At 44.5% G+C, this 19,317-nt stretch overlaps 1 protein-coding gene across 1 annotated transcript; it reads left to right on the forward strand.

Moving 5' to 3' along the window:
* Positions 1 to 3: 3 nt before the first annotated feature.
* LYAR (Ly1 antibody reactive) lies at positions 4 to 18,365 on the forward strand. The gene is made up of 9 exons (XM_067735510.1): positions 4 to 154; positions 4,979 to 5,154; positions 6,538 to 6,652; positions 9,738 to 9,845; positions 9,963 to 10,046; positions 13,217 to 13,643; positions 14,539 to 14,625; positions 17,459 to 17,544; positions 18,042 to 18,365. Exons 2-9 carry the CDS (start codon positions 5,033 to 5,035, stop codon positions 18,174 to 18,176), a joined length of 1,164 nt encoding a protein of 387 aa, XP_067591611.1. The 5' UTR covers positions 4 to 154; positions 4,979 to 5,032; the 3' UTR covers positions 18,177 to 18,365.
* Positions 18,366 to 19,317: the final 952 nt, after the last annotated feature.

Here is a 19,317-nt window from a genome sequence, read left to right on the forward strand (position 1 = left end):
GGTGTGGCCGCGGCGCGCAAGCGCGCGGGAAGGCGCAGAAGCGAGTTTTGCCGGGGGAATCTCTGGAGGGAGGTGACGGCTCCGCTGGGCGGGCGGTGGCGATTCCACGTGCTCTCGCGGCCGGTTGAAACCTTTGGCGGGCGCTGGCTCAGAGGTGAGGGGCGGTGGCCCAGAGGTCCGACCTAGGAGGCTGGGGCTCAGAGAGTGGGGCGGGGGACGCGCTGTGGCCGATGCCTGCGTTTCCACCGTTAGTGAGTCTCTCCTTTGGCGTATACGCATGGAAGGAGGAAATGCATTCAGGTCCCATTCGTACTCTGGGGAAGTGGAAGGAGTTCCGGACTTGGGATGACCAATCCCTCCGGGTTTTAAAATGGAAAGGCCCCCGTGCCTTGAACCCACAGAGGGGTTTGCAGCCAGGATGGTTGGTCACCGCTGGACTGGGCTACAAGGCATGTTGGGGACGAGGCGCTTGCCTTCTTTGAGTCTTGGGGAGCTGGGTCCCAAAGGAGGAGGCCTTAGGGCATAGTGGTTGAGAGCCCGGGACTTAGGGCCAGAATAGCTGCGTGTGAATCCAGGTTTGCCACTAACTGTACGTGTGACCTGCTGCAGGTTACTGAACCACTTCGTGCCTGGTCTGTCAAAAGGCAATAATATAGAATCTAACTCAGAGAATTCTTGTAAGGATTACATGAGCCCAAACGTGTTAACCACCTATGATAGGGCTTGGCACATAGTAGATGCTCAATAAATGTCAGGATTTTCTGCAGCCCCTGCCTCTGAGGAGAGATTAGGGGCATGAAGTGGGGTGTGAGTGCGTACAAGGCTGCCTTTCCTGCAGAGGACCCATCTGGGACTTATTCAAAGAGCGGCCCCAGCCTTCCCCACCAGTGCCTAGCATAGTGCCTGACAGGTAGGCTTGCACAGATAGTTATTACACCAGTGTTTAAACCCGTGCTGGTGATGTAGTGTGTGGGGAGGGTGTGAGACTGGAACTGGGAGGCAGAGAGACATGGCTCAGCTTCTCCCAGCCTCAGCTGGCTCATCTGTCCAGTGGAGATGGGTGTACCTGCCAACTAGAGTTTTTGCAGAGCAAGGGAGAGGTCCTCCCTGAGTGCACATCCAGACCCTCATCACCCCACATTCAGAGGTTTAGGTGTGATGGTGGACAGTTTGTACTTGTCTGTCCTTCCCTTTCACCATACCCTTCGTTTCTTGGAATTCTCCCTCCTCCCCGCCACCCCCCAAGGGGCTCAGGGCTGGCCTAGATGACCAGATGCATTGTTTCACAGATGGGAGAATTTAAGTTTTGAGGGTTGAGTGCTCAAGGCCACAGCTCACTGGGGGCTGTTGACAGCTTGGCCCCTCAGGTGGGCTGTTTTGGTGTGTGATGGTGGCAATGGGGTTTAGGTCTGTGTGTGTATGCGAAGGAACGTTTTAAGAATAGTTGTTTTTTTTTTAATAAACAATACAAAAATGTGTAGGGAGGAAGGTAAAAAATCACCCCAAGTACAATCCCAGAACAAACCTGAGTTCATGTCATCAGGGAACAGGGCAGTAGCGTGGGCACCCATGGGGTGGGGAGCCATAGGAGACTAGAGAGAGTTTATGAAGATGGATGGATGGACTGAGGGTCACATTTAAAGAAGCATGTGTTTGGAGGGGACTGGGAGCCATGTCACTGACGTGCAGATTAATAGATCACAAGAAATTCTACCATTGGGTAAGGATCCATCACTGACATCTGGGATCTTGTTTAACTTTCCACACAGTGCTCTATGATAGATAATAGACCCATTTTACAGATAAACGGAATCTGCGAAGTTTAGGTACCTCGAGGTCATTTAGTTTTCACTTGGCAGATGCGGGCTCCAGCTCAGATCCTCTGGCCCTGACTCCAGGCCCAGGTCAACAGAACTCGGCCACCGTCTTGATAAGAGGAGACTGAGGTGCCAGGATTGCTTCACAAGTTCCCGGCCCCATACTGATGCTGTCTGTTGCCCATCAACTCAGCGCTACTGTCCAATACCCATCATACTCTGCTGTGACAAGGGTGGTCTCCTTGCCCAGTGTGGCCTGGCTTTAGGCTAAAGACTTAGATTTCCTTTAAATGGACGGTCATGACATATATGGCACCTGAACCCAGTAGACAGGTGTCCTAAAAGTCTTAATGCAGCATGTTTTTAGCTTTTCTAACCTCTGAGCTACAAATGTTACAAATTTACCAAAAACATCATTTGAAAGTTTAATTATTTAAATTTCTTCCACATTTATTTAGTCTTGTGAAGTTTGAATGAGTTGAGTCTTTTGTTTCAGGAAGTGCAGTGCTATCTTCAATTAGAGGAGCTGAATTTTCACAGGGTGTCTTCTTGTAAGTTTGTAGCGTTTGCACTTCTGAAATTGTCAGCCCTGCGCTCAGGCTTGCCAGGCAGGCTGTGCAGTTAGGGTGGTTTTGGGCTTGCTGTTTTGCAGCCCCTCCCTCCTCTCCCCACACAGGCACACAGGCAAGTGTTTACTGCATAAAAGAAAGGGGTAAGCTCCTTACAGACCTTACCTCCTTAGCAAGCAGGTGGCCACACTGCCCCCATTGCTCATCAACTCTAAAAATGCAGTGATGGCTCTAAAAATCCAGAGGCACTGTGAGACTGAGTTCTGGCTTACTGTGCAAGCTACCCATTCTACCTTTTAAAGAATCGCAACAGATTTCTAAATGTAAACATATGCCACGAAAAACCAAATGAAAACGTTTGGAGGGGTATTTTTCTGACGGACACGTGACCAAGTTCTAATCCTCGCCTGAACTGATGTTTACACTGTGTATGGTTAATCCCCAGAGGTAAAACCATGTTTTACACAGATATTCCGATCATCTTTTTGTCAACATCACTGGCTTTGAGTTGATAAATTTTGTCTCCAGCGGTCCTCTTCAGGCCTTTAATTCCTGACCTTCCACTGCAGCCTGCACCACCCAACTGGATCTCAAAGCTTGCCTAAGCCTCCTCCCCTCCCCTCTCCCCCTTGATTAAGATACAGAATAGACCTCAAAAATGAAGGTTGGGAAGCTCCAGTCCATAGCTTCAGTTTGAGGGGGTATTTTTTTCATTGTTGAATCTCCTTATGAAAGTACTTTTAAATTTTCCAGCAGGTAATTTGGCTCATCGCAGCTGCTTCTACCTTGTGTGTACAATGACAGTCCATTTCTGGGTGCTTAATTAATGGTTTACTGTCATTCTTAGACCAAAGTGCCGCTAGAGACTGTTTATTTGACAGTGTGGTGTGGGCTTTTGTTCTGGCCTTGTTCTCCTTGTGAGGCAGGGTGGCTTCTCTGTTGCCTGCCAGTAATCTATCATCCTTCTGCTGGGTACAGAATGCTGGCTTTGGGGGAATAGGTCATAGTCCAAGTGATGCCAGCCCCCCAGGACTTGTGACTGTTTCACATCTTTCCCATAACCAGGTGAGAAGATGGTCTTTGTTGGTGCGCATCCCAGAACAGTCAGGTTTGTTTTCCTCTGGATTCTCTGCTAGGCTGTAGCTGACCACATGTAACCCTGATGGTGAGCTGAGGAAGGGGTCCTGGGGTCAGGGACCCGCGTTTTGTGTGTAGCACATCAGGCAAACTGACATCCAGCAGTGCTCGGTGGGGCAAGAGACCCCCAAGAGAGACCAGCTGGGCCTCTGTAAACCCTGGAGTTGCAGCCAGGATGTACATTTCCATTCAGGGTTGAATGGATGGGAATAGCCCTGATCCTTGCTTAGGTATGTCCTCTCCAGCAGTGACTCAGAACGTGGGAGTGGAGGAGAGACAGTGATTTCATACATGAGAATTTTCCACGACCCAGGAGTCACTCATTTGTGCTGAAGGATTCTCGAATGAAGTCTTATCTGGAAACAAATTGTATCAGTTTACTTGATCCTTACCTTCACCATGAGGAAGAAAGTGCTGGGTTAAACAATTGTTCTCAATATTTTTGCTGTGAAACTTATTTATAATGTGAAACTTATTTATAATGTAAAATGACAACACTCTTAGAATCTAGTGATAAAAAATTATATAACCCTGGAAAGTTACTATGACTTCTGTCACACTTTTAGGTGAATTCATGTTTTGTTAAGCACAATAGCATCTCCGTGAACTGTTTAAATGGTAGTTATGTGTAGGTGTGGACCCACTTGATCATGGGGCAGTGCTCGGGACACTTGGGTTTGGGAGCACCCTCCCGTAATGCAGCACCCAGCATTGGGACACCTGAATATGGTCCCGTTTCTTTCTTATTGATCTGACAGGGAGCCACACCTACTCCTGTCCATTAAAACTGAGAGGCACATCCTCATTTTTAACATCTGGTGGGTACATAGTTATGCCTATAGGAGTGCTTTTTGTGCTTATAGAAATTATTTTTAGGCCTCTTCTCCACTTTCCAAACCTTCCTCGGTTCCCCTTTTGCTGTGTTCTTATTGTATTTGGGGACTTGAAATAATTTGTAGCGCATACCTAGAGGCATTAGAGAGAAAGAGAACGCATGTATGCACTTTAAGTTATTGGGAAAGGTAGGATATTTCATTTAACGCCCCCAAAACTCTTCATCTCTAGAGACAGCCTGTGAAGCTTAAATCCTGGTTCCGCTACTGTGTGACCTTGGGCAAATTACTTAATCTCTCTGAGTCCCAATACCTCGTGTAAATTGTGAACAGTAATAGTCCTTACCTCATAGGGTTGCTGTGAGGATTAAATAAGTTCATTAGCTTAAAGCTGTTAGAATAGAGCCCAGCACATGGTAAGCACTCAACGAAAGTTAGCCATATTATTATTGTTGATTATAATTTTACTTATGTGGTGGTAGAGGTTTATGTAGATTGCTAATCAGCTTTGATTCTGTTGTTGTTTTCATGTGAAAAGCTAGCTGTCTGAATCATATATTTGGAAAAGCAGTTTCAGACTACAATGATAATTATCTTTTTTCCTTTTTGATTTTTCTTTTAGGATAAGACTTAAAACCTGTCTTGGATAAAAAAATATTTAATCATTTAGCTAAAAATGGTATTTTTTACATGCAATGCATGTGGTGAATCAGTGAAGAAAATACAAGTAGAAAAGCATGTGGCTCTTTGCCGAAACTGTGAATGTCTTTCCTGCATTGACTGCGGTAAAGACTTCTGGTAAGTTCCACAGAATTCAGGTAGATCCATAGTAAAGGTCCAGACCAATTATGGAACCCCTGGTCCCACAAAGCAGTAAAAAAAAAAAAAAAAAAAAAAGAATAAGCAAGAGGCAAATTTGAGAAAAGAAATTAAGAAAAAAAATTAAAAGTGCCTTACAAGACCATTTGCCTTTTAAGGGTGATGTAAAGAGAAGACTCAGGGAAAGGGAATTATGGGTTCGGTCATAATCTGATCAGTCTGTGACACTTGCTGTTGTGTCCTTGGCACCGTTACCAGACCCAGGGAGGTGACCACGTGGAGTAGGGTTTCAGGGGTGTGGTGTGCTGATCACAGTGAAGAAATGGATTTATAGACCGGAAAATGAATTTATTAATTCACAGTGGAGGAGCTATCTGGGAGAAGAGGCTCGGCCCTCCCTAGAAAATCGGCGGTGATGGTGGCAGTGAAGCTCCTGGCCCCCCGTGTGTCAGGTGCTTCCACTGAGAGGGTCTCTGGAAAGGGGAGGACTGAGGGGAGGGGCAGGATGGATCTTGCTCGTCCACTGTTTCTTCGGGAGGGTCATTTGTAGTTGGCCAACCTCAGCCTCATACTGATTCCCTTCAGCTTCAGACGGTTCAGGTAAAAAGGTCATTTTTGGTGCATCCGTCCTAATGGCCTCTATGGCATTTGGGGGATACTTGCTGACAGTCCCTTTTAATTTCTTTCTAAAGCAGTGATATTTAAAAAAAGAAAAAAAAAGTTTGGAAACTGCTAAAGTCTTCGTTCATACCTAATCCTAGGAGGAGGGATATATAGAACAGGTGAAAATTGGGTGGTTTCTCCTTAGGGGACTTTGCCCTCAACCTTGCTCCCACGTTTCCCTGAGGACCCCATAGAGCTTTAGAAAGATCGTTTGAGACAGAATCAAGTTTCCTTTTTTTCCAAGACTCCTAGATCTTTTTTGTGACCTGATACCACCATTTTACACCACCTTTTAACTTAGTCTACAACTGATTTTTGATTGCCTACTATATTACCAGGAAGTCCTACAGGTTTTGTAATTTAAGATAAAGCCACCCTGTTGTAGAGAGTTCTTTCCTTTTTTATTTAGTATATATTCATATATGACTAAAAAAAAATGCTGCCTATCAATTTGATTTTAAGACATTTGTATATAAAAATGGGTGGAAAGTTTGGTGGTGGGTTTTGAACAGTTGGGAAGAAGGAAAATGTGATGTGACCAGGAGGTTACCAGTATAGTAAGTGAAAGAGGTGAGATGGCTGTACAGAGCACAGATGTGAATGTAAGTGTGGACGGCAGAAGGCTGGGGCAGCGTGCTAGCTTTAGACAGAGACTCCAATTTGAGAATCAATCTAACGGTGGAACTTTCTCACTTTAAGGGGTGACGACTATAAAAACCATGTGAAATGCATAAGCGAAAATCAGAAGTATGGTGGCAAAGGGTATGAAGGTAAAACCCACAAAGGTGATGTTAAACAGCAGGCATGGATTCAGGTAAGGTCTTCCTTTTCTTTTCTTTTTATTATTATTTTACTTGGACTGTATCTCTTTTTTTCTTAAAGACTTCAACTGTTTTGTTTTTTTTTAATTTGTTTTTATTTTTATTTATTTTTGGCTGCATTGGGTCTTTGTTGCTGCACGCGGGCTTCTTCTAGTTGCGGAGAGGGGGGGCTACTCTTCATTGCGGTGTGCAGGCTTCTCATTGCGGTGGCTTCTGTTGTTGCGGAGCACGGGCTCTAGGTGCGCGGGCTCAGTAGTTGTAGCGCATGGGCTTAGTTGCTCTGCGGCATGTGGGATCTTCCCGGACCAGGGCTCGAACCCGTGTCCTCTGCATTGGCAGGCGGATTCTTAACCACTGCGCCACCAGGGAAGCCCTGTAAGATCTAATTCATCAAAAAGCTTCATCTGACATCTTCTAGTTTCTTGGGACACCTAAGAAACCAAGAATAAATGTTATCATCCGTGCAGGCAAGACCCAGAAACATCACGTCTTCGGATAGAGCTCTTTATTTCTCTTTCAGTGCAACTGCAGTGTATTTTGTCTTTAATCTACACGTTTTGCAGATTTCTTGCAAAAATATTTCCAAATTCTCACTGACTTTCCCTTGGCTACGAAACCGAACGGAACCTTTCTAATCTGTATCTGCATCTAGTGAAGATGCATCTTTTATAACTCAAACTATGTTAAGCTGTGGTGTCTGTCATCAGAGTCGGGCAAAACAGAGACATTTTCATAAATGTGAGGAATTTTCTACTTCTAAAATAGAATGAAAGCATACATTATAAAAGTGGCAAAAGCAACGAAATCCCTAGTTTACTGAGGTATAGCTTCCAGTATGTTATTCACCATTTACAGAAGAGTAGCAGGAGGAAAGATTCAGAAAGGAAGGTAGGAGAATGAAAAGACATGTCATCTGTGTGGAAACTCTGTATTTTCCTGGAAATCAAATAAATAGTTACTCTCTTTGATGACAGAGTTTAAATGTGAATTTTCTGATATTGACTAGCTTACTGAGTTAGAAAACTCCTGGGAGGGAAAATCGGTTCACGAAGGACTAACAAAGTCTGCCAGTGCAGATTGAGACGCTAGTGAGACCCCTTGTCTTAACTGAGATATTTGGGCCGGCGGCCATCAGCCATACTTTGGGGCCCTATGTCTGCTCTCCCTGAGTACCGGATAACATTCCTAGGCCCCTGAGCTGGAGGTACCTGGTGTGTGAGTTCTGTGTCTGTTGACATCACATCTTGAATGAAATCCTCTAGAGCAGAGGTCAGCAAAGTACAGCCCACAGGTCAGATCCGGCCCACTGCCTCTTTGTAAAGTTTTATTGACACCCAGCCATACCCATTTGTTTACACGTTGTCTATGGTTGCTTTAGTGCTACAAGGACTGCACTGAGTAGTTAGGACAGAAACTAAATGGTCTGCAAAGCCTCAAATCTTTTCAGAAAAGGTTTGCCCACCCTTGTTCTAAACTGTCAGGCTTCAGCAGCCGTGCCACTGTATTAGAGATCCGAGGACTTTGTTCCGGATTCTGTCCTGGTGCACCGGTCCGCTCCCCATCCAAGTCCTCTCTAGCTCGCTAGCTGGCATCGTTAGCAGACACCTGAGACCGAATGTGGTCTGCTGGGAGAGTGCACGGGTCCTGCTGCGACCTGTCCAACAGACATGGATTTGGGTATTTATTCTGTTCCTTAAATCCTTAAATTCTCCATTTTTAAAGATTGAATTTTGGAATCCCATCAGTGTTAATGTTCACCAAGCATCCTTCCCAATGTCTCTGTGCTTACACACAGAGAGTGGATAGTGGGTCAGGGAGAAATACCCTATTTGGCATGGATCTCAGTGTTTTCCTCCAAACTCGGTCGCTGGTACGCTTCTCCTCTGGTTCAGCACGCGGCTCTGGCCTGTGCTGAGCTAGCCTGACTTCTTCCTTGTTCATGCTTTCTTGATTTGTTTTTCTGCCTGGGTGCCTTATCCTCTTTGTATCCTGTATCAGTTTTTTTCTGGTCTGTTTATATATAGCTGCAGTTCTTCCCTAATGCAGGGACCCTTTCCTGCACTATATTTGTTTAGCTGCATTATTTGTCTTTATTTGTTGGCTCATGAGTGACCATCTTTCTTATGGATTGCCATCTCCCTAACTTTAATAATTACCTTTTTCCTCTGCCTTCACTGTGATTGCCATAAGCCCTTTCTCTAGATCACTTATTTATTTTTCATCTCTTGTTCTTGCTATGTCATGTTTGTTTGTTCGATTTTAATATTGTTGTCTTGATCTTAAATTTAGTCCCTAGAATATCCACTTTTGTCTTATTCTTTTGATCACTTTTGGTTTGTTTATACTTTTTTCTTTCAGTTTTTAAAAATTGTGATAGATTATACATGACATATAGTTTACCATTTTAAAGTATATACAACTAAGTACATGCACAATGTTGTGCAACCATCACCACCATCTATCTACAGAGCTTTTTCATTTTTTGGTAGGGATTACATTGGAATCTGTAGCTCTCTTTGGGTAGTACTGACATCTTAATAATATTGTCTTCAATTCATGGACATGGGATATCTTTCCATTTATCTGTATCTTTAATTTCTCTCAGCAGTGTTTTGTAGTTTTCAGTATATGTCTTTCAGCCCCTTGGTTGGTTTAGTTTGTTCCTAAGCATTTTTTTCGTTTTGATGGTATTATAAGTGGAATTGTTTTCTTAATTTCTTTTTCGATTTGTTTACTGTTAGTATATATAAATGCAACTTGATTTCTGAGTGTTGATTTTGTATCCTGTGACTGCTGAACTTGTTAATTGGCCCTGAAGATTCTTTTTGTGGAATCTTTTGGGTTTGCACCGTGTAAGACTATGTTATCTGCGAACAGAGATTATTTTACTTCTTCCTTTCCAGTGTGGATGCTTTATATTTCTTGCCTAATTGCTCTGGACTTTCAGTACTATGTTGAATTTGTAAACATAGACATTAATACAAAATCTGTACGTGACGTGTGAACCCGCGAGTTTGACTTTTATGAAACTCATCTGTCAATTATTTATTGTTTTTGTTTTATCTTCATTTTTTGTAGAAAATTAATGAATTAATAAAAAGACCCAATGTCGGCCCCAAAGTGAGGGAACTTTTAGGGCAAATTAGTGGTTTTGACAACGTTCCCAGGAAAAGGGCGAAATTTCAGGTATGTGTTTGATATGACTTCCTTGAATGGAAGGGATATGGGCCTATTGGTGACAGCTTATGTATACCTGTCAAAATATGGGATAAGTGAGGTTTTTTCTTTTTTTTTTTCATACAGAATTGGATGAAGAACAGTTTAAAAGTTCATAATGAATCCATCCTGGAGCAGGTGTGGAATATCTTTTCTGAAGCTTCCAGCAATGTAAGTCAGATCTCACTCTAGACTTGCAGTGTGGCAAAAATGATTGGTAATAATGAAACGGGAATGTCTTATTTTTGGAGGTCAAGACAGCCTTCTTTTTCAGAGAGCCTCTCTGTGCCTTCATTAATGGGAAGGAATAAACAGTGCACTGCAGAGAAGATTTCCTTATTGTGCAGAGAAAGGTATTTAATCCCAATGTTTGATAATGGTACCAGCTAACATGAATTGATCCGCTTAGAAATCAGGCAGCGGGAAGTGTTAGAAAGAACAGGACCTTCGGGTTTCTGACAGAGCTGGTTTGGAACCCCTGCTGAGCTGTTTGCCAAGCGTTTGATCTTGAGCATGTTATTTAACCTCTCTGAGCCTGAGTTTCCTTATCTTAAATAAAAGTGGGTATTTATGCTCAGTACTTACTGGGTACCTGATGTGTGTCAGGCCCCAAACAAAAAATAGAAAATATCTCAGGTGTGATAGTGCCACCAAGAAAAATAAACAGGGTGAGGACAGAGAGGGTGACTAGGTGTTCTTTTAGGTGTGGGGTGAGGGGTCACGGAAGGCAAATGAGGGTATACAGGCATCCCAGCTCATGCCCAGCAGGTAGGGGGCACTCGGTAAGTGCTGGTCTCCTTCCTTCTGCTGGACGGAGAAGTCATGGGAGTAAATGAGTCAACCACCTTCAGTCAAAATGGTTTGATCAGAGAGGCCCCAGACGTGGAATACACATGCAGAGAGTCTTACTTTGATATCTTGTAGGCACATTCTTGGTTACGTTGTTAAACATTTTTCTCATTAATTCAGTTGCACTTAGCTCCTACTTGGAGCTTAAGTCCCATCTGGAGACATATTGTTAGTGTTTCAAAAAAAACAGTGGGGTCTGACTGGTCTTTTATTCTAGTCACCTTGTCAGCAATTGATTTGCTTTTTTATGTAGAGAGAATGGTTTTGGCCACAGATTGGGATAAAAATGAAACTTTCTCTTGGCAGTATATCTAGCGTGTGTCTCTAAACATACAAACTAGGCCTTTGAAACCTTACAACCAATCATTTAATTGGCAGTCATGTGGCACCTGCTTTTTAAAGGTTATTTACATTTTAACTAAGAATCAAAAGTTTAAAATTACTTAGTTTAACTCCAGAGTTCAAAAAAAAAGGGTTTTCCACTTTCCTTTTTAAAGCTGTGAACATACTAAGAATTAAATAAAATAACCAGCAAGCAGCTCGTGGTAAACTCTGAGCTCTGTAAAACGAGGCTTGTTATTGCATTGCCTTTGTGCAGTAAATGTCCCAGCATGTGCCTAGAGATTGTGGTGCAAAGAGTTCAGAGGCCCCGGAGGTGTTGGGCTGGAGACTTTATATTCTTCTCAGCTGCAACACTCTCTGTACCCTGGTGTGCATCGCACCTGGTCACTGTGGACGCAGCCATCCTCAGGCCCAAGTCCTGCCCTCCAGAGCTGTATTCTAGTGGGGGAGACAGACAGACAGCTGCGTATAAGGGTTGATGCTATGGTGTGAGGTGGTGATACGGGCCAGGAAGTAATGGGAGGCAGGAGACGGGGCAGAGAGTAAAGGAGGGTGCTCTGTCAGGAGAGAGTCAGTGAAGTCGTCCCTGAGGGGACCACGTTGGAGGAGAGCCTGGAATGACATAGGAAGTAGATGGGGAGTGAATTTGTTCACTCATTTATTGAGTAGCTGCTGGGTGGGTGAATGTGTGTCTCCCTCCCTCCTTCCTTTCCTCGCTCTCTCCCCTCCCTCTCTCCACCTTCTTCCAGCAGCTGGGGGATTGGTTTGGAAGTGGAGGCGAGGCAGCAGCTAGAGACTTAGCTGAACGGGTCAGTCTCAGGGCTGCGGCGCTCAGACCCTGGTGTGATCATACCCACTACACACTGTACCCTAGGAAGGAGCTTGTAGGACAGGGTGTCCCTCTTCCTCCTGAGATCCTTTCTGAACTCATCCCTGCCTCGCCCGCATGTACATGGACGACTTGACTTCTCTGAACTGCTGCTGAGAAAACTCCAACTATTTAGTTTAATCTTTAGTATTAATATCCTAAATGCTACTCTTTGAGCCCGGGGCTGGGCATTGAGGGTTGCCTGAGGCGGGAGCTCAGTAGAGTTCTTGTTTGTCAGTGAAAGCCAGTCCTTCATTTGGTCCAGGTTGGGGGCAGCATTCCCCCCTTGTGGCCTCGCCTCTCAAAGGAGGAGGACTGCGGTGACTTGTGCCAGTCACCTGGCCGTTAACTAACAGAGATGGAACGTGGGCCCTGGCCTCGGACTGTCCACCACACGGGCAGCAGCCCCGGAGCCGCCAGCACTGACCTTGGCCCTGTCCCTCCAGGTGCATCAGGGCTCCTTGAGCAGTTCAGTGAATTGCTCCACATCTTCTCTTGAGAAAGGGCAGGCCTAGAGACTGCAGCAGGCAATGGGGCTTGAAGTCATTTTTTAAAACAGTCTGTGTGCTGGTTTGAGTAAGGTGGTGCAGTAAATGGGAAGTTTATCTTATTCCAGCTCACGTTTCCATGGTTCCTTACTCTCCACTTTATACTCTGTCCAGGTGTCCCTGACTGTCCGCTAAGGGTAACCATCAATCTAAACACTGATGATGATAACAGCACCTCTGTCTAGTACTCAGTCGTTTACAAAACTCTTCCCGTACATCTGGCTGCTTTATTGAGCATCGCTTTTCTCCTTTTATTTGTACATGAACTGTATCAGGTAGATATCACTAGCTTTCTTTTCACAGATGAGGAAATAGGTTTGGAGCAGGTAAATAACTTGCCCTGAGTTACCTGGCTAGTAATGAACAGAGCTGGAACTTGAACCCAGGTCTGCAGATGCATAAATCTGGTGGTTTCTGCCACACCTACATGCTCATCTTCTACCAAAAAGGCAAATAGCGAGCCAGAATTAAAGGTCTGGCTTTTACATGGCATACGGATTCTTCACTTTTCCAGTGGAATGAAAATGTTAAGTGCAGAGAGGAATGTGGGCTGTGGGTAGTTTTTTCCATCTTTGTATATTTACTGCCACATGTTAACTGTTTTTGGGGGTGGTCACAGTTGTAAAATGGTAAGTAATAAAAATTTCCTTAGAAGAATTTATTCAGTAGATACATGAGATGATATGTGTCTGGAATGAGAATTTATGTGTTTCTTGGTTTCGCTTAATAATAAGGAACCAGTCAGTAAGGGGCAAGATCAGAAGCCGCTGGAGCAAGCGGCCAAACCATGTGCAGAGAACAACGCCAAGGTCGCGTCCTCCAAAGCAAATGACAGCGTGGAAGAGCCAGCAGAGACGAAGAAGAATAAGAGAGAAAGGAAGGAAGAACGGCAGAAGAAGAGAAAAAAGGAAAAGAAAGAACTAAAATTAGAAAACCACCAAGAGAATTCAAAGAGTCAGAAGCCTAAGAAGCGCAAAGCAGGACAGGAGGCCGAGCAGGAGGCTGCAGGGGAGGCCGTCTTCGAGGCCGCCAGCTCTGCAGGGAAGAAGAGCCAGAGGAGCAAGGCTGAGTGCACCCAGGACGGGGCGGTGGATAGAGGCGCAGAGCGGGAAGGGGAGACAAAAACCAGTCTAGGGAAAAGAAAGCAGAAGCATTCGGAAGGTTTGTGGCTAGCTTATGCTCCAGGGTTTGTTTTTTGTTTTGTTTTGTTTTTTGTTTTTTTTATAAATTTATTTATTTTTGTTTACCTTTGGCTGCATTGGGTCTTCGTTGCTGCGTGCCGGCTTTCTCTAGTTGCGGCGAGCGGGGGCTCCTCTTCGTTGTGGTGCACGAGCTTCTCATTGCGGTGGCTTCTCTTGTTGTGGAGCACGGGCTCTAGGTGCTCGGGCTTCAGCAGTTGTGGCTCACAGGCTCTAGAGCACAGCCTCAGTAGTTGTGGCGCACGGGCTTAGTTGCTCCACGGCATGTGGGATCTTCCTGGACCAGGGCTCGAACCCGTGTCCCCTGCTTTGGCAGGCGGATTCTTTCTTTTGTTGTTTTGTTTTTGTTTTTGTTTTGCGGTACGCGGGCCTCTCACTGTTGTGGCCTCTCCCGTTGCGGAGCACGGGCTCCGAACACGCAGGCTCAGCGGCCATGGTTCACGGGCCTAGACGCTCTGCGGCATCTGGGATCTTCCCAGACCGGGGCACGAACCCGTGTCGCCTGCATTGGCAGGCAGACTCTCAACCACTGTGCCACCAGGGAAGCCCCTGTTAAATACTTTTTAAGCTGTGAGTTTGGGATGTCTAAAATCTGTTAGACCTTGCATTTTGAACCACGTAAGGCAAAGAGCATAAGGTTTGGGATCAGGCCGTCCTGGGCTTAGTCTGGGCAGGTGCCATCACCTCGCAACTGCCCATTTTGTCATCTGCCTTGGAGGAGAAACCCCACGGGGCTGGGGTGCTTGGGGAATGAGCAGGGTGATGGATGTGAGGGGCCTGGCCATGTAGGCTTCTCATTAAATGGTAGCCGCTAGTATAAATGCGAAATATTTTTTCAAATCTTTCTAATTACTTAGTTGAAGCAGATTCTAAGAAGAAAAAGATTAAGCTCCTGGGACATTCTGAGGACGGAGAACCGGAAAACCATGAGGCTTCTGCAAAAGGTATGGCTGCCATCATTTGGAAGCTCTGCCCTCTTTAGGCTGGGGGAGGAGGAGGAGAGCTGGGCCCGTCCGATGGTCATGCCCTCCAGAGGCACGTGGAAGAACTTGAAGCAAAATCCGTTTTCTAGGGTGTGACTGCTAAGTAATGAGCGAGAGCTGTGTGAGTTGGTCGTACAGGGTCTGTCCAGCTTTGAGGATGGAATGTAAAGCTGTCTGGATTGGAAGCATGTGTTATCTTTGGAGCTTAAAATAAACCCTGGTTCTGAGGCCCTGTTCGCTCTCCCTGCTTTCTTGTCCCTGCCTCTCATCCTCTCCTAGAAGTACCCTGAGGTCCAGCCGGGCTTGGCTTTTCCTCCTCCCGTCTCTGGGTCTGTCCCTGCTGTCCCCGCGCTCAGAGCCCCATGGCCACCCCGTCCCTCAGCCAGAGTGCGCACTTGGCAGCTCCAAGGTTCCTCTTGAGCACTGCCCCCTCCGCAGAGCTGTTCCCACTGCTCAGGCCTAGAGCACTCCCTAGGGTCCTGCCAGTCAAGAACAGGCCCGAGGACTCGATGGGAATCAAGACTTTATTCACAGAACTTCAGTAACTGCTCGAGTTGGGTTAGATTTCTTAGCTTGTAACTTTGATTATGTGAAGCTTCTCTTTTTTTTTTAAGTTAAATTTTCAGTTTTGAGATAATTGTAGATTCACGTGCAGTTGTAAGAAATGATACAGACTTACGGACCCTTCTGTAGCCTTTACCCCATTTCCTCCGAGGCTGATCCCTCACACAACTGTAGGACAAAATGCCACTGGGCTGTTGACCTCGTACAGTCAAGAGACAAACATTCCCGTCCCCACTTATAGCCACACCCACTTTCCTCTCGCCCCACCCCCTCCTTTACCCCAGAGGTCAACACTGTCCGTTTACCTCCATTTACCTCTCCGTTTACCTCTCCATTTCTATAATTTTATAATTTCAGAATGTGACATAAATGGCATCATTTAGTCTGTAACCTTTTGAGATTGGCTCTTGTCACTCAGCGTTGTTCTCAGGAGGTTCATCCAGGTTGCTGCACATCTCAATAATCCATTCCTCTTCATTGTGAGCAGTGGCCTGGTGTGAATGTACCACAATTTGGTTATCCATTCATCTGTTCACAGACATCTAGGTTATTTCCAGTTCAGGGTTATTATGAATAAAGTGCATGTACAGGTTTTCCTGTGGACATGCGTCATGTTTTCTGGAACAAATGTTCAGGAGTGCAATGGCTGTCTAGTACGGTAGTTGCATGTTTAGTTTTTTAAGAAACTGCCCACTTTCTCAGAGTGGCTGTACCGTTTAATATTCCCTCCAGCAATGTGTGAGGGGTCCAGTCTCCCCACACCCTGGCCAACATTTGGTGTTACTGTTTGTTATTTTAGCCATTTCAATGGGTATGTAGTAACAGCTCACAGTGGTTTTAATTTGTATATCCCTAATGACGTTGAATATCTTTTCATGTACTTATTTCCCATTTGTCTATCTCTTCATTAAATTGTCTATTCTCGTTCTTTGCCCATTTTCTAATTAAATTGTTTGATTTTTTTTTAACTGTTGAGATTTGAGAGTTCTTTATATATTCTAAATACTAGTCCTTTGTGAGATATGTGGTTTGCAAGTTTTTGTTCAGTCTGTAGCTTGTCCTTTTATCCTCTTAACAGTATCTTTTTGTAGAGCAAAAGTTTTTGATTTTGATGAAGCCTCACTTGTCAGTTTTTCCTTTAAGAGATGATACTTTTGATGTCATCTAAGAACTCTTTTTGCCAGCCCTAAATCCCAAAGACTTTTTTTCTGTTTTTTTCCCGAAATGTCTTACAGTTTTAGATTTTTACACCCAAGTCCATGATCCATTTTGAGTTAATTTTTATGAGGTATGAGACTTGGTTCAAGGTTCATTTCTTTGCTCATCAACGTCCAGTTGGTCCACACCATTTGTTGAAAACACTGTCTTTTCCCTCAGTGAATTGCTTTTGCACCTTTGTCAAATATCTGTTGGGCATATTTGTGTAGTTCTGTTCTGGGTTCTGTCTCATTGGTTTGTGTATCCGTCCCTCCACCACACATTCTTGACTAGAGTAGTTATAGCCAAAGTTTTGAAATTGGGTAGGCTTATTCCTCTCGCTTTATTCTTTTTCAGAATTAGAAGATTTAGAATAATCTTGCCTATGTCTGCAAAGAATCTTGCTGTGATTTATATAGGAGTTGCATTATACCTGTATATTGATCTGGGGAGAATTGATCACTTTACTGTGTTGAGTCTTCTACGCCATGAACATAGCATGTCTTTCCGTGTATTTAAATCTTCGATTTCTTTCATTAGCATTATGTATCTTCAGCCTACATGTCTTCATCTCCCCAGAAGCAGAAGTTCCCGAGATGAGTCCTAACCTGCTGACAGTAATTATTTGTGGCTGTCCTCTGTCCTCTCTGGTTCAAGGTTCAGCTCCTTTCGCTCATCTTTGCCTTGCTTACTGTGCTTAGAAAGCCCCTTGATCTTAGTGGATCCTTAGTAAATCTTAAGTTCATTAGATACAAGCCCTATCTTTTTTATAGGAATTTATAGGATGGTGGTACTTAATGGTTCTTAGTTAACCTGCTCACTCTAAGAATGAGTTCTGTGGATGGTAGTCAGCGCTTCTCGGCCACTGTGATTGGACAGGTCAGGTGTCTGCAGCACGGTACTGTGGCATCCTGTCCGTTCTGGGCTTCTTCATTCCTGGGTAGCAGCAAATAGATGGTGCAGAAATGGTTTCTTAACCCTTTTGGTAGTACAACAAAATACAGTGTTTTACATATAATTCTCTATATCGTAGGTAAATTCAACTGGAAGGGAACTATTAAAGCTGTTCTGAAACAGGCCCCAGACAATGAAATAACAATCAAAAAGCTAAGGAAAAAGGTATGAAGTACGAACCAGGTATATATAAGCTGGGGAGAATCAGTTCTTTATTTTAAAATGTACAGTTTTGTTCTGTTTTTCTAAATCTGAAATACTGTCGTGTGTATGTGTGTGTCGCAGTGACTTTCAAGTTGCTCCTTTTAGCCCCTCAGGGCTTGTGGGGAAGGGATGGAGCCAGACCCCATCCACGCTTCCTCAGCCAGAGCAGTGCCTACATTAAATATGAAAATTACTGCTCTACGTATGTTGCTGTCTTTTGATTATTTCAGAACAATGGTTTTTTCTCATTGTAACTTTTTATCAGTGTCTGAAACATGCAGCCAAGTGCTCACACGTGTACAGCTACACGAATTGTCACGAGCAGGACACCCTTGTGTAACCAGTACCTGGGTTCTTTCATTTGTCACTGTCGGCCTTATTGTGGGTCAGAGAAAGAACATTGTAGGTCAATTTTCAGGACAAATACACCCATTTGACAGTTGTTTTCCTTTGTGAAGGTTTTAGCTCAGTATTATGCAGTGACAAATGAACATCACAAATCTGAAGAGGAACTCCTGGTCATCTTTAACAAGAAAATCAGCAAGAACCCCACCTTGAAGTTATTAAAGGACAAGGTCAAGCTTTTAAAATGAACATTTTTATATTTAAAAATTGAATCCATTCCGTTGATCTTCTCCTTTCACAACTGTTTGTAAAACATGTAATGACGATAACAACTCAAATTTTGCTTTCCAAAGCTGTATTTTTAAGTTAAGAAAAAAATATATTTTTGGTAGAACTTATATGAGAAAATAAAATATATTCTTGTCCCAAGTTCTAAATTTGTGGTAGTGAAAATATTTTTAAATGTGACAGGTCAAAAAATAACTTGGGGGCTGCCCTGGTGGCGCAGTGGTTGAGTGTCCACCTGCCGATGCAGGGGACGCGGGTTCGTGCCCCGGTCCGGGAGGATCCCACATGCCGCGGGGCGGCTGGGCCCGTGAGCCATGGCCGCTGGGCCTGCGCGTCCGGAGCCTGTGCTCCGCAGCGGGAGAGGCCACAACGGTGAGAGGCCCACGTACCGCAAAAAAACAAAACAAAACAAAAATAAATAACTTGGTCAGACTAGAAAGCAGTTGTTTTAACTACATCACTTCTACACATTTTCAATTAGAGGGTTTTGTGGGTTAGTTTTTTACGTGGTTTAATGTACATGTGAATTGTAGTATTTCATCCAGGAACAGTCGAAACAGTCTTTTGTGTGTCATAATCCTTGCGCAGCCAGAAGTTCTGCTCTTTAGAGGGGGTTTCTCTGTAACAGTTTGGCCCATCCACTCTGGCCCAGTCCATCTTTGGCCACAGATGGCAGATTTGTCGGTGACTAGATTTTGGGGTGTGGCCTGTGACCAGGTATAGGGAACCGGCTCGTTGGAAACTGAATCCATTATTCGGTGCTCCAGTTGGATTGACATGCTTTCAGAACTGGTCCTCTAAATCCTAGTTTATTGTGCAGGAGGAGAGCCAGGCCACTCTTTGATATTTGAGTAGGTTTTGCCCACAAGTCCCTTCACAGCTAGTGTGTGTGGTAAGAATCACCCCTTTAACCAGTGTTAACTATCATCACTAATACCTCTCACTACAGGTGAAAGCAAGAATGGGGCATGGAACAAGTGTTAAAAGGATTGGGGGGGCATTAATAGGAGCAGGGAGGCAACAGGGCAGATGGAGATACGCTGTGAGCCTCTGAGTCCCAGATGAGCCGGCTTTCCTCCTGCACTGTGTTCTGTTCTGATC

The sequence above is a fragment of the Pseudorca crassidens genome, chromosome 4, assembly GCF_039906515.1.
Source record: "Pseudorca crassidens isolate mPseCra1 chromosome 4, mPseCra1.hap1, whole genome shotgun sequence".
Lineage (NCBI taxonomy): Eukaryota > Metazoa > Chordata > Mammalia > Artiodactyla > Delphinidae > Pseudorca > Pseudorca crassidens.